At 39.9% G+C, this 15,000-nt stretch overlaps 1 protein-coding gene across 1 annotated transcript in view; it reads right to left on the bottom strand.

Moving 5' to 3' along the window:
* Positions 1–15,000, bottom strand: part of LOC138045850 (melanotransferrin-like) — a 42,952-nt gene that overhangs the window by 20,898 nt on the left and 7,054 nt on the right. The window contains exon 2 of the mRNA XM_068892485.1: positions 381–602. Within this exon, the coding sequence (XP_068748586.1) occupies positions 381–602 (222 nt within the window). The remainder of the gene's footprint in view (positions 1–380; positions 603–15,000) is intronic.

Genomic DNA, 15,000 nt, shown 5'->3' with positions numbered 1-15,000 from the left:
GTAACTTTCATTTCATGTCCATTCCAAAGTTCTATTACATGAAATTTCATATATAATAAAAGTCATGTCTTAGTATGTGTCGCCCGCAAATGCCGTCAGCATTGCACCGATAACCCGAAACTATGAAGGTTCATGGCTTACAAAAGCTTACAAACAGTCCTAACATGAAATGAGCGTGTAGCACATGGTATGCAACTAAAGATGTTTAAGGTAAAATTAATGACGTGCGAAGGATGAGAAACTAGTTGCTTGCTGACGGGCGAAAGAATAACTGTCCTTTTCAGATTATAGTAGGCCACCTGGATGTCCTAAGATGTGATTTTCGTTGACAAGTGGAGAGCACCAGATCTCTGTTTTTCAATTATGTATCAAAATGTTACCTGCAGTTTGAATGTGTCCGCCATCAAGAGTAATCAAGTCTGCAGATCCGGATTTGATCTTCATCATGCAGTCCTTAGGAGTTGAGCCGATTACACATGAAAATTGAACCTGCATTTTCAATTTATTAGCCAATATACCAATCGCAGCTTGAAAATCCATGCATTTCGCTTGTTCCTTGTCTGACAATACACACCAACGCATTGGGAAAGCACATCCATGGCCTGTAAACAGCAAAATCAACGTAACCGTTTTCGAGAAGCATACTAACAGATAATACGTGAAAAGCTTAGTGAGCAAAGATCTTCTGAGCATGTATATATTTGGGCCATGACAATACTCGTACGTGTACATGAACACATCTACAAATAAAAAGCACAATGATTTAGTAATTTAGAGTTATCGAAAATACATTCCAATTAGCCTGCAAAAGTTTAAGTTTTCCGGTGATAATATACGTGTTAGTCGATTAACAAAAAAAGAGAAAAAAGTTTTCACGACAGAAATGGGTACAAATTCCAAATTAAGAATATTTAACAATTATTCCACGAGCGCGCATTAAATACAAGATATGGGTAATAGCCAACAGAGCCTCTAACGTAAAATTTTACGTAATTAAAGAGGTGTTATATTTCATTTCCTAGATTTATGATAGGCATTAATCAAAGCAAATTCCCGGGACGAATGGCAAATGATTGCTTTTGAAAGGGTTGTGTACCCTAGAGGATGGGAAGTCAGATCGGTTATATGACTGGCCCTACCAGTTAGTGTGGGGCCTATGTCGGGAATTGTTTCAAGTATAGAGCGTTTTCACTCACGTGACCAGCAGCGTTCCAGTCAATTTTTTCAAGTCGGGGGTCCGGCAATAAGACCATTTAAGGGGTTACCCAGAAGACGTGCCAGCAGAGGCCCTTTGGCTCACACGTTGATACGACGAAACAGATCTTTTTCTGAGGTTGACTACCAACCTATTAATCATTAATAGCGGAAAATCGCAAAATCAAAAGTGACATCGAATTCAGCGGGCGCCGTGATCAAGTTACCGCGGCGTGTTTACTCGCGAAACAGTGAAGCATCTGTGTCAAATGATGGCAAGATACTAGGTTTTTGTTTTTGTTAGTTTTCTTTTTCTTTCAAGTGTTATAAAGTTTGACAAGAGAAGTGCGAATTCAAGAGAAAGATCATAATTGCCCAACTCGTGAGGTTGACCATTGTTTCTGCAAAGTCAAAAATTTAGTCTCCAAGACGAAGTTATTTATCACCAGGTAATTCTATCGTTTTGGAAATAGAAGCTACTTTATTATTCATCAGTGTCACAATTTTTTGCTGATTTGGGGGCTCATTTTGTTGAAACTCAAGCACGCTTCTACCCTGGGTGCCAGGGGTTCTATTTTTCTTTCGCGAGGAGCGAGCGGTTAAAACGGCGAAAAATACGAACCTCTGGTCACTGCGGTTTAGAATCTTAATTCCATGCAAGTTCGGAATAAGATATCTTGCCAAACCGGTTTTCTACAGTGATGTCAATGTTGTACCCAATTCAAGTCCTTTGGGAATAGAACGTTTGATGTTGACACTTCCCATCGTGCAGCAACCAATCAAAAGCGACATGAAAACCACAAACTAATTACCGATGGTCGCTGCGGTTTAGTTTCCTCACGCGTGACTAGTTTCTTACGCGAAACACGATATTTCTAGTGTTCACGGTTTCAGCTCTAGGATATGCGGATCAATCAAGGCATTCAAGGGACACATAACGACTACGATAGCATCTTTTGGATAATGAATCCACGATCATGCAAATACGAACTAACTTTCGGCACAAGTTGAAATATCAAAGATTTGCGGCATCCAGTTGGCAGGACCACAAACACATCCTCACGCTTGATGAAATTCCTGAACAGGTTTCAATTCTAAAATCTCCAAAAATCCAGAATTTGCTGTGTATTGTACTGTGCACACCTCTAAATGCTCGCTCCAATTCACAGCCTTCCACCGCCAGTTTTGTTTTCGTAGCACTCCTGGCACTTAAAACCGGTTTTGTGGCCACTGGGGTGCACTATCGCCGTTCAACCAGTGAAATTGAGTGTTAGATTGTTTTTACGCGGGAAGAACTGGCACTGACTATGAAAACCAATCAGCGACCGTGTTCATAATCACAAATCATGGAAGTGAGATTCTAAACCACCGTGACCAGAGGTTCGTATTTTTCGCCTCTCCGTTTTAACAGCTGGTACCTCGCGAAAGAAAAATAGAACCTCTGGCACCAGAGTAGCACGCTTCCAACAGACCTGCTTATTATCGTGACTTATGCACTGCTTGCAGTGCACTACCACAAAAATCCTCCCGTATCACATTTCAACAAACGTCTGCAAATTTGTTAAGCTCAAAAATTACACAACATGATAAATTTACAAAGGGTGGAAATTTCACAAAAATCATTTCCAGCGAAAGATTTATTGAAACAAACAAGATATTTGCTATTAGAGGCAAAAGACCCTTCCTATTTCAATTGCGTGCGTGCAAACGAGACACACAATCGGTGTCACAAAGCGTATGCAATTAAATAAATTTCTGACAGTTCACATCAAACCCTTTTCGAAAGAACCTTGACCGTAAATAATAAAGCAGAAAAGAGACAACAATCTTTCATTCAAATAATTTTTTCACTGTGATCACATTACCAATTTTTTTTTTACCTTTGCATTGTTGAGTACAAAATGAATGTAATTTGCCCGACAACTTAGATGCGACTTCAGTAAACACTGTGATGCATTCAAGGCGTTCGATTCCTTCAATGTTTGTTAAATCCATAAAAGAATTGACATATGATTTCAGTGTTGTATATAATACCAAGTTAGTAAAATATTAGAAACAAAGCTCACTTGATATCCAACGGCGAAAAATGAATTTGAGCTCCATAAGGGTATATTTTGTTTAAAGATGCACTAAAACGCCATTCGCGTTACAATGACTTTCGACGTCATTGCAGGATAATAATTAAATGTTCTCTTGTGTGCACCAGAGAAGTCTACGCATTACCCCAGCCCCCTCAAACCTAACAAATACGCACAGAAGACTCTATGCACAAAGCCACCACTTAGCAGGGAGTGACAGGCAAGGCTTTTACCGACACGGAAAAAAATAAAAACTAGAAGCTCCGAAAAAGCTTACACTGGGTTGCCTGTGGTACGCGTTACACAGAAAACGAAGGCACTGAATTGGGTGGTATTGAACTGCAGCGTTCCAGTTAATTTTTTCAAGTGGGTAGTCATTATGACCATTTGAGGGGTCACCCACATGTCGCGCAAGCAAAGGCCCTTTGGCTCAGACGTTCACACGTTTAATTATTTTGTAATGTCCTGTCCCATTTTGAGGTCTTTTAGTTTTTTAAGCTTTGGTAATAAATTCACTTTACAGATAACAAAACACGCTCTTGAATAAAATTCACTCGTTTCTTCTTTAAACTGCAAATTGCTCTGGCGGACGTTTTCCAGAATTTCTTGCAGTTGCACTAAGCAAACGTTTATTGCACACACTAAGAAAGGACTGAAGGTGTTGTTTCCGCTTCATAATTCCTCTTCTTGTTAGTCTAATGTGATGCCAGGTCAAAACATTGTTTGGCTTTGCGTTTGCACCAGAAAAAGACAAGCCAAAAGACAGATGAAGAAAAAACACAGTTTTTATATAGAGCGAGTTTCGATTGAGTGTCGTAAAACCAAAATCAAAGTAATTACTTTGGCCAATCAAAAAGGACGGAGACAATCCAGTAAGTGGATGTTGTGCATAATAGGGGAAGTTCGGGCGATCAAGTTGCGCCTGTGACCCGTTATAAATATTTTTTCACAAAATGTTCCCGAATCGTCAAGTATTACCACAGAAGTCAAGAACATCATTCTAAAAGCTTATTCTACGCAAAAAGTAGGTTCTGAAGGTAATTTTGAGAGTGGAAATCAAGTTTACGCCGCATCGTATATTTATATTTAATAACTTAACACAACAGAAAGACGATTACCTTATTTTGACATGAAAATGCTTTACTATTGCCATAAAAACTATCCAGTTAAGCTCGCATATTACACAATATGATGAATTCATAGAGGCCACCTTTTCCAGCGAAATATTTTTTGAAACAAACAACATATTTTCTATAAGAGGCAAACAACCCTTCCTATTTCATTACGTGCGTGAAGACAAGAAATTGAATCGTGTCAAATTACACTCCGTGTCAAAACGCAACTAAATAAATTTCCCACCAGTGTTCAGCATCAGACCCTTTACTGAAAAACTCTTTACTTGAATTATTAAGCAAAAATGGGCAACAAGCTTTCTTTCAAATAATTTTTGACTGACAAGAATTAGTGTAATTTCCAATTGTTACCAGACGACTATGCAGAATTGAGTACAAACAAATAAGCCAGACAACACAGATCACAGATCCAAGTCTCTGTCTTTGTTAAACCCATAAGTTACTAGAGAATTTTCCATTTGATTTCAGTGTTGCACAAAACACAACACTTGTACAATGTTAGAACTACAGCTCACTTTGATTACGGCTCGACGGGCGACAGATTGTTGTCGAAGTCCATTACTCGTCCCTTTTAAGATTCCATTTTTTTTTTCAGCGCCTGTCTTGTTCAGTATCCAATTGACTTTCCATTATTGAGCTCCATAAGGGTATATTTTGTTTAAGATCCACTAAAACGCCATTCGCGTTACATGACTTTCGACACCATTGCCGGTTAAGTTAATCATTCTACTGTGTCCACCAGAGAAATCTACGCATTTCCCACTACCCTCTCGATCCTAAGAAAATACGCGCTGAAGGCTCCATGCACAAACACACCACTTAGCAGGGGAGTGACAGGCAAGACTTTTACCGACACGGAAAAAAATTTTAACAAGACGCTTTTTTAAAGCGTTTACTTGGAATACCAAGTGGCGCAGAAGTAGGGTGATACATTTTGGACGAGGTAGTTTTTGTGACTACTGCGTATGGCGCGTAGTCACTATTGCCATCGTGTTAGTTTTTCCGAAAATGAGTATGTAACAATAGAATACACTTCGGAGCCAATCCGCATGCGAAGAGTACCAAAGTTCGGACTCTGCAAACAGTACGATGAATTGCCGATAGTTCGCGAGGACGAACGAAATGTTCGGGTGCCCCGTGTTCGCAGATGATGATCTGTGAAGAATACGGTTCTGAGGTGAGGTTTTAGTTCTTACAACAGTTACTTAACGTAGCTTTCGTATTTTGTTTCTAACCGACCAATTGAGCGCGTTTACGCGTTTAATGAAGCCACCGTTTTCGAGATAAACAAAGCTTTGCAGTAGCACGTAATTGTCAAACTATAGATGGTTTCACAGTGAGATCATCAAATTAGCAAGGTCTTCTAAATTGTCATCTATAGGAGGTTGAAGATACCCGAAAAATAAATCTTTTTCCAAGTTTCCAGTTCCATGACGTCTTTCGTTTCGAAAATGCACTATTTCGAATTTCCTAAATGTCACCTTACGTAGCTTATCATGGTGACACCATGATACCAGCCTACAGTGGAACCCCGTTAATACGGTCATCAACGGGTCGAAAAAAATTGGCCGTATTAACGGGGTGGCCGTATTACCGGGGGTAGGGTGAAATTCATGACTAAAGGGCCTTAATGACAAATATCGCATTTGCACTTCCAGAAAAACTTTTCTCTTTAATAAACAACAAGGAAGTACGTACAGTAATTGTATAAAATACTTGAAACTTCGCACAGTAAGTAAAACGCTTAAAATTGTTAAGTGTACTGTACGTTCTGAGCCTAAAATCAAAACGAGATGCTTCCGTGAAGCATACACTGGCTTGCCTGTGGTACGTGCTACAGAAAATCAGAAGGCACTGAATTGTGTGGTATTGAAATACAGCATTCCAGTCTCTGAAGAATAACAAATAAAAGAGAAGCGAGAAACATTGGCTTCTGGGCTGACATGTTGATAATTTTCAAGTTCCCTTACAACTTCCTTGCACCACAACAAGTGTGCCCTCTGAGCATCTGACAGCTTTGTAATACTAAACTTCACTGACGTCAAGCCCTGTTGAGCGGGGTTAGTGTTAGGATGGGAGACCAAAACAATGAACCCGTCACGAAAAACAGAAGCATCTGACTGAAAATACTATTAACGCTAACAAATGCGAACTCAGCAAGGTACAGATTTTGTTAGCTTGCTTTATGCAAAACAAATATTGATGAAAAAGCAAATAACTATTGATACAAAGTTTTCAGAAAGAGCAGAAGGAAGTTTCCGGGACGGTCGATCGAGAATGAAATATTTACGACATGAAAACAACATTAATTTTGAACCGTGAATATAGAATATAAAGTTACGATCAGCGTTTTTGGGAGATTTTTGCTATGTTCAAGTAAATTGCAAAATCGAAAAGTGACATGGCCGGAATTCAGCGGGCGCCGTGATTACGTTACCGCGGCATGTTTACTCGTCAAACAGTGAAGCATCTGTGTCAAATGATGTTATATTGTTAGCTTGCTTTATGCAAAACAAATATTGATGAAAAAGCAAATAACTATTGATACAAAGTTTTCAGAAAGAGCAGAAGGAAGTTTCCCGGACGGTCGATCGAGAATGAAATATTTACGACATGAAAACAACATTAATTTTGAACCGTGAATATAGAATATAAAAAGTTACGATCAGCGACAAACATTTTGGGAGATTTTTGCTACGTTCAAGTAAATTGCAAAATCGAAAGTGACATGGCCGGAATTCAGCGGGCGCCGTGATTAAGTTACCGCTGTATGTTTACTCGCCAAACAGTGAAGCATCTGTGTCAAATGATGGCAAGATACCGGGTTTTTGTAAGTTTCTTTTTCTGTCAAGTGTTATAAAGTTTGACAATGAAATGAGCGAAGTCAAAATAAAGATCACAATCGCCCAACTCTTATTTATGCAAAGTCAAAATTTACTCTCCAAGACACGTACGACGTTATTTATCACCAGGTAATTCCATCATTTTGGAAATAGCAGCTACTTTATTATTCATCTGCGTCACAAGTTTTCACTGATTTTGGGGCTCATTTTGTTGAAACTCAAGCACGCTTCCAACAGGCCTGTGAACCCTTCCTGCTTACAGAGCAATACTAAAAAACTTCTCCCATATCACATTTCAACCTTAAGCTCGGAAATTCAATACACAACATGATATTATAATTCACAAAGGCAGAAAATACCACAGAATCCTTTTCCAGCGAAAGTTTTATTGAAACAAACAACATATTTGCTCTTAGAGGCGAAAACCTCTTCCTATTTCATCGCGTGCGTGAAGACAACAAACTCAATTGTGTCAAATTACCTTGTACTTCAGGTAAATACTGCTCACTTTGATTTCGTCTCGACGGGCGATAGATTGTTGTCGAAGTCCAGTACTCGTCGCTTTTGAGATTCATGCCTAGTTTATCCAACTGACTTTCCATTATTGAGCTCCATAAGGGTATATTTTGTTTAAGGATCCACTAAAACGCCATTCGCGTTGCATGATTTTCGACGCCATTGCAGGCTAAGTTAATGATTCTACTGTGTCCACCAGAGAAATCTACGCAGTTCCACTACCCTCTCGATCCTACGAAAATACGCGCAGAAGGCTCTATCCACAAAGACACCACTTACCAGGGGAGTGACAGGCAAGACTTTTACCGACACGGAAAAAAAAAAAAAAGAAAAGAAAAAAAATAAAAAAAAGAAAAAAAAGAAAACAAACAAACTAAACGCAGACCTCGACTGGGTTTGCCCATAGGCAACCCAGTAACAAGAACAGGCCCAGCTTACTATGCTTAAGCTTCTAAAAAACGGAAGCCGCCGTAATTACCTAACCGAAAGATTTAAGTATCAATCGTGTTTTTGATGAAAGCACAAAGACTTAATCTCTTCGCGATTTGCCTTACTGGATTTTACAGTAGTTTCAAGATGATGTTTGTAATGAAAACAGGGAGGAGTGTTGCTGACAGTACTTTGTAAAGTAAATCAGCTGTTCGAGTACAGTGGTAACTAACGAAGGTCAATGAAATTAACATGTCACAGGCGTTTGGCGCTAGTGGCCGAGTTAACGGGATGAAATTATAGAGGACTCTACTGTTTGGGATTTAAAATTGCGGCCGTTGGCCGTATTAACGGGTGACCGCATTAACGAGGGTTTTCTATAAGAGAATGTATTGCCGTTAGGCGGGCTTCCAATGTATTTGATTGAAAAAAAAAATCTATCCCTATGAATCTAAGCAGTTTGAGCCTTTCAAGTACTAGTACATTAGGAGATGTGTTCATACATTTTATCTCATGAGCGAAAAGTAAGCGGTTTCAAGGCAAACGGTAAAGTCCACTTTGATCCACCTACACAAGTAAAAGTTGTGTGATTTCAACACTTCGACAAAGAGCTCAGAAACGATGTACCGCACAGATCTGAGAACTGGAGGTGGTGTCTAAATTTGTTTCCCGCAATATTCCAAGTTATCGGCCTTTTTCATCGAACGTTTCGAATAGACCTTTACAAGGTTAACACCGCCATTTTGCCGGGGGTGCAAAACTACTGGGGCGAGCGCGCGGCCAAACAATAAGATGCAAATGGCTGACTCATCGAGTTGCAATTACCTGCGAAGAAATATCGAGCTATCTTAATCTAGGATCAAAACACGTGTACTGAAACTGTTAGTTTGAAATCCTTTTCTATTTCTGCCGCTACCACTTCGGTAGAGCGTCCACAAAATTATTTGTGATGCCTCGACAAGCAGAGGAAGTTCTTGAATACGACGACTTCCTCGGTTGGACTGTTTCCTCGTTAAAGGATTTTCTTTCGCTACGGGGACTCAAGCAAACGGGCAGAAAGTCTGAGCTGATCGCTAGAGCGTTTGGAGCCTACGAACTCAATGTGCCTGTGAAGTTTTCCCAGGAGCAAATTTATCAGCAGATAAAAGACGAATATTCAAGGAGGCTGACTAAAAATGAAATTAAGAGTGATCCAAACATGTTACCGAGTGACGCTTGGATTGACGACGTAAAGGAATGGCCAGAGGTCGATGATGGCAAATTGTTCAGTTATATTTTGAGGACTAAAGCCGTAGATGTCGACTATATTGGAAAATACAAGGATCAGAAGGCCTATTCTTATTGGATGAGTGGCTTTGTAGACACAGTGTTCTTTGCTAAATGCCCAATTAACAGCAAGCATGTGTTCTTGAAAGGCTCTGTATCCCCTTCACAAAAAATTCGTGATGACCCGCATAAGGTCTGGGTTTGTTTAGAGGGCACAAAAAGTGAATGCAAAATCTTAACCTCTTGGTGTACATGTACAGCAGGTACTGGTGAAGTTTGCAATCATGTTATAGCCTTGCTATATAAAGTAAATTTTGCACACAAGAAAGCTTACATATCTCCTGCATGTACAAGCGTTCCACAAGGATGGAACAAAGGAACTAGAAAGGATGTAGCTCCAACTCAAATAAAAAACCTTGTCTTTCGTAAAGACAAAAAGACTCGGGAGGACAGTCCCAAAGAACAGGCGGCCAATTTAACTTTAAAGAACAACTTTGACCCACGAAAGCCCCAGGATAGGCAGCTGACCAATGAAAGGGTGTCAGCTCTTATCAATGGAGTAATTGAGAATGTCCCATGTGCTTGTTTACTTCACTCTATCGAGCACACTAAAGATGACGGCCTACCCGAACCTCTTCCTCAGAGAGCCCTTAGCTTCATGTCATCCCAAGAAATGAAAGGAAAACCATTGGAACATACCGCTCCACTCTTTTTAAAAGAATGTCAGATGACGAGTGACCAAGTGAAAAGGGTGGAAACTGAAACTCGTGGCCAGAGTAACAATGACTCTTGGCATCAACAAAGAGTTGGGAGAGTGACTGCGTCAAATTTTCACAAATTTCACACCAAGGCTCAAACAATCATCAACAGAAAAAGTGAAAATGACAAAAAACCCATTTACAGTTCAATGGTGTCAAGCCTGTTGAATAAAGGTGATGATGTCTCACATATGCCACAGATAAAGTGGGGGAATGCTCATGAAAAGGATGCCATAAAATCATTCATGTCAGATGTGGCCTCTCAACATGATGGTGGCCTACAGGGATTTAGACAGTGTGGATTGTTCATCAAACCCGATTACCCCTTCCTTGCGGGTTCCCCGGACGGCCTGTTTTTTTGCCATTGTTGTGGTCTGGCAACACTGGAAGCAAAATGTCCCTACAGTGTGAGAAATGAAAATATTCATGAAAAAAAGACATTTGACCGTGTGGAATTTCTTGAAGATTTTAATGGAAAGCCCCGCTTGAAACGCTCGCACAAATATTACACCCAAATGCAAGCTCAGATGTGGGTTTGTGGTGCCAATCATGGCTTCTTTATTGTTTGGACTCTGGGCGGCCAACCATTGTATGAGCGAGTAGAACTAGACTTGGAATTTTGTCTGAAAGTTGTGAACAATATCACTCTCTTTTACAAATCTTTTGTATTACCTTGCCTGTTAGGATACAGGGACATTTTTGAGTGCCCAAAGTGTGACAAGGTTATTTTGGAGAGTGATGAAATAAGTGATTCTGCAAACGAAAACAGTGTATGCTGTGACAGCTGCAGCACTTGGTGGCATTTGCCATGTGCTGAACTCAGTGTGAATTCTGCAGATGCACTCGACTCTTGGATTTGCCAGAGCTGCCTGGCTGATGCAGCAAACATACATGATGCTGGGGATGATGAACTTGACTTGAACTTACCTGAGGAAGAAGAACAAACTGATAACTCAAATACTGTAAATCATGTCTGCCCAGTTTGTTGTCTTAAGAGTATCCCTGTGAATGGAGAACATGTTTGCACAGTCTGTAAAAAAGCTGTCCATGCTTGGTGCAGTAACCATGAGGACATAACAAGTTCTGCAGACCTAATTTGTAATTACTGCATTTCAGATTAATACATGTACTGTACATTGAATTTTAATTACTGTTCACAAGGAGAAGTTTCACCACATGGTCACATACAGCTGTAACTAATCCCAAACATCAAATTGACAAAATCATAGATTCACAAGGTGTTAAGAACTTTAAAACACCAGTCCAAGAAGTACATGTATAACCTACAAAATGTTTTAATTGCATCATGTAATATTTTTCTATGTGTAGAAACAATTTAAGAATGTTGGATGCATTTTCATTTCTACTAAGTTAGACATGGAGAAAAGTCAGAGTTATTTACACATTTCTATATATTTTTTATAGCCACTTATTGTTTAGTATTGTTTTGTTGATGCATTTTTTATGAAATGTTATGAAAATGTTGTATGAACATTCCTGTTGCTACGGTTAATTAAGCACATTTCTAATAGCAAATTTCAGTTCCTTAATCAATTTAACATTATGTAAATACAACTTGATTTGGAAATATACCGGTATTTCATGATAATTTAAGCAAAATTGTTTTGTACAAAAAGTAACATTTCATTCACTCATGGAAGGACCTCCATTCAAAGAAAGCTAAGTTCATTAGATAGCTTTTGTGGGGACTGTTCAATCTGAAATAGAAAATGCAATGTATTGCTCTTATGCCTTGAAATACACAACGATGTCATCTATGTACAGTGTAGTAGTAGTTTCCCATTTCATTGACATGTTAACAGTTCTCAAATGAACCTGCCCCAGTCTCTAAACTGAATATGTGGTCACCTTGGCATACTTGTAAACAAAAATATCAAACACAGAGTGGTGGAAGCAAATTGCACAATGCACAGCAGACACGAACAATATCATCAGCCAGGGGAAGCAGGGTAATAGGCAGTTCATTTTTTAGAATAAGAAAAACTTTGAGCCGTCCAATAGCTTGTTCAACATAAATTCTGACATTCGCAATGTTTGATGTCTCTCTGACATCACGTGGTAGCATTTGCATAGATGATGCACAACTAGGTGGAATGCATAATGTTGCCATGTGCATCATCAAGTCCTCTCGGATTTTAAAACCTCTGTCTGCCATGACTTCATCGTAAGGCTCAATCATTTTTAAAAACCCACTATTCCTTACAATAAAAATATCCGATGCCCTGCCTCCATAACATGGTGAAACATATGAAATTGCTCCATTTGGGGTGATGGCAACAAGGACTTTGAAAGTGTAGTGGTGCTTGTACTCACTCCATAGTGTTGCTGCCAGGTCAAGTCCACTTGGAGTTTCTGTGAAGCACTCAAAACAGTCAATTACACATCTTACTTTGGGATAAAGCTTTTTAAAACAGTATGGGAGGGTTTTCTTGATCTGTTGTCGACTAGGCCACACAATTAAAACGGAGAGTTCCTTGGACATGAGCTTAACCCAAGTTATAAAAACACTACTGACAGTGGAAGCTGACACATGGAACCTGAACCCCAAATCAAAAGTTAGAAGAGCTAGTCTTAGTTTCATAAGAGTCAGTAAAAACTCCTGTTCAAGTCGAAGCTTCCTCTCTGGCCCAGGTCTTCCTTTGAGATAGCCAGTTGCTAACTCAAAAGGAGAGGGAGGTTGAGACGATTCTTTTCTTGTTTGTTTTCCACCCCTCCAATATTGCATAAACCGAGCCTTTGGGCTCAAATAATCGAACAAGAACTCGAATGCTTTCGGTGATGGCAGACCTGTGTAGACTTTTACTTCCATTTCTCTTGTCAACTGTTCGAATTGCATTGGAACTGAAACGGAGTAATCTGCATCTGCTTCCATTTCTTCATCATCACCATCACTCTCCTCAGGATCCTGCTTTGACTCCTTGGAGCTAGGGAACAGGCTTCTTGCGGAACCAGCTTCTTGTAACTTGTTCGCTTTCCTTTTCTTGGGTGATTTTTTCTGCAGGTAATCCGAAACAGTCATAAAAATAGACGGAAAATCCGTTGTAGGGTTTTCAGGAGTTCTTCGTCCACATGGGAAATGATTTGAACACACGAAAGTCCCACTAGCACCAGGGGAAGGATTGAACGAATCACTTCGAGTCTTCGCCACTTGTTTTCGCCATATTTCGGCAAGTTTAGGGTCGGTTGGCCACTTGTGATATACTAAATTCTCCACATGTGATCTGACAAAAGCAAGGTCAGGATATCTTTTATCATTATCGCAAAAACCTACCGCACAACGAGCGTGTTTTGGCATGTTAACAGATTATTCAGCCGTGTCGCCATTTGCATTTCATGCTCGGCCGCGCGCTCGCCCCAGTAGTTTTGCACCCCCGGCAAAATGGCGGTGTTAACCTTGAAAAGGTCTATTAATTTTTTTGTTGCGTGACAGTGAAAATGATCCATCGCACGTAAATTTTTCAATGGTCGAAAAACTATCGATATGGACGCTGTGGTGAATCAATTCCCACAATTCAGCCACCCCTATTCACATGACAGAATATTCTACTTCTTCTCCCCTTGCACATCTCTGGTGTAGTCACATGCGCCTCTCAAGCGCCTATGTTTTAATTTGCCAACTACGAAACAAAACAAGTAAATGTTTCTGCAGACAGTTGCTCATTCATAACAACGCAGATAATGTACCGGTGAAAATCGCTTAATGTTTACAATTGCAAATAAATTTAACAGGTGACATAGCTATAGGGGTAGTATGTCTTGGAACTGGTTGTTTGAATGGAAATTACGTGGGCGTTATGTCTATCTTTACGGGATGTAGTATGTAGCGTGACATCAGATAAACTGGTTTCAATTGTAATTAATATGGGTAAGTGAAAAACGGTATTCATCTGCGAAGGTTCCAAATTAAGAGTGTTGTGAATAACGCGGCCGGTGACCTCCAGCTCTAGGTAACTAACATGAAGATCAAGACACTAACAATAAAAAGAAAAAGTAAACATCGACGGATGATGTTCGTACAAAGAACAGCTGAGGCAGAAAGAGACTACGAAATCTTGGCCATTTATAACATACCGCTGCTGGACGTTCTGTACTGGCGATTTAGTCATGTTATCAACAGGCAGGATTATAGTAAATAGCTTATTCATAACATTTCTAGACGGCTGAATCCAGCATATTCACGTTTAGCTGCATTGCATTGCGTCATTTGCTATATCGTGGAACATGGGCTTTGAATCAGCAAACGAAATTAAAGGAGTCACGCTGAAGCCCCAACGTAGAACCCATCATTTAGTTGCTCCACTGCACGTTATAAATTCCGATTTTCATCTAATTCTGTTAGACGTGAGGCTGTTGCAAGTCTCTCGCTATCTGAAATCTACTCCTTCGCGTTTGTGTTTATTGTTGCAGTTGGTTTGTCATAGAGGGAGGTCAAATGTATTGCTCGGAGGGGTGTAGTACATTGCTTTTAGCCAATGAAATCACCGCCTCCTAATTCTATTGTCCATTTACTGCACAGAAAACTAAATTCGTCCCAGAATATAACTCGGATACCTTTCAGGTATGCCGAGTAAAAAAATAAAATAAGAATAAACTAGACCCTCCGTGAGGGTACACTGGGTTGCCTGTGGTACGTGCACCGTTCCAGACAATTTTTTTTCAAGTTGGGGGGTCATTAAGAAGACCATTTAAGGGGTCACCCAGACGTCTTACCAGCAGAGGCCCTTTGGCTCACAGGTCCTCACACATTCGTACGACGAAACAG

The sequence above is a fragment of the Montipora capricornis genome, chromosome 4 (genome assembly GCF_036669925.1).
Source record: "Montipora capricornis isolate CH-2021 chromosome 4, ASM3666992v2, whole genome shotgun sequence".
Taxonomy (NCBI): domain Eukaryota; kingdom Metazoa; phylum Cnidaria; class Anthozoa; order Scleractinia; family Acroporidae; genus Montipora; species Montipora capricornis.
The sequence above is the reverse complement of the archived record's forward strand: the minus strand, read 5'-3'. Positions and strand labels throughout refer to the sequence as shown.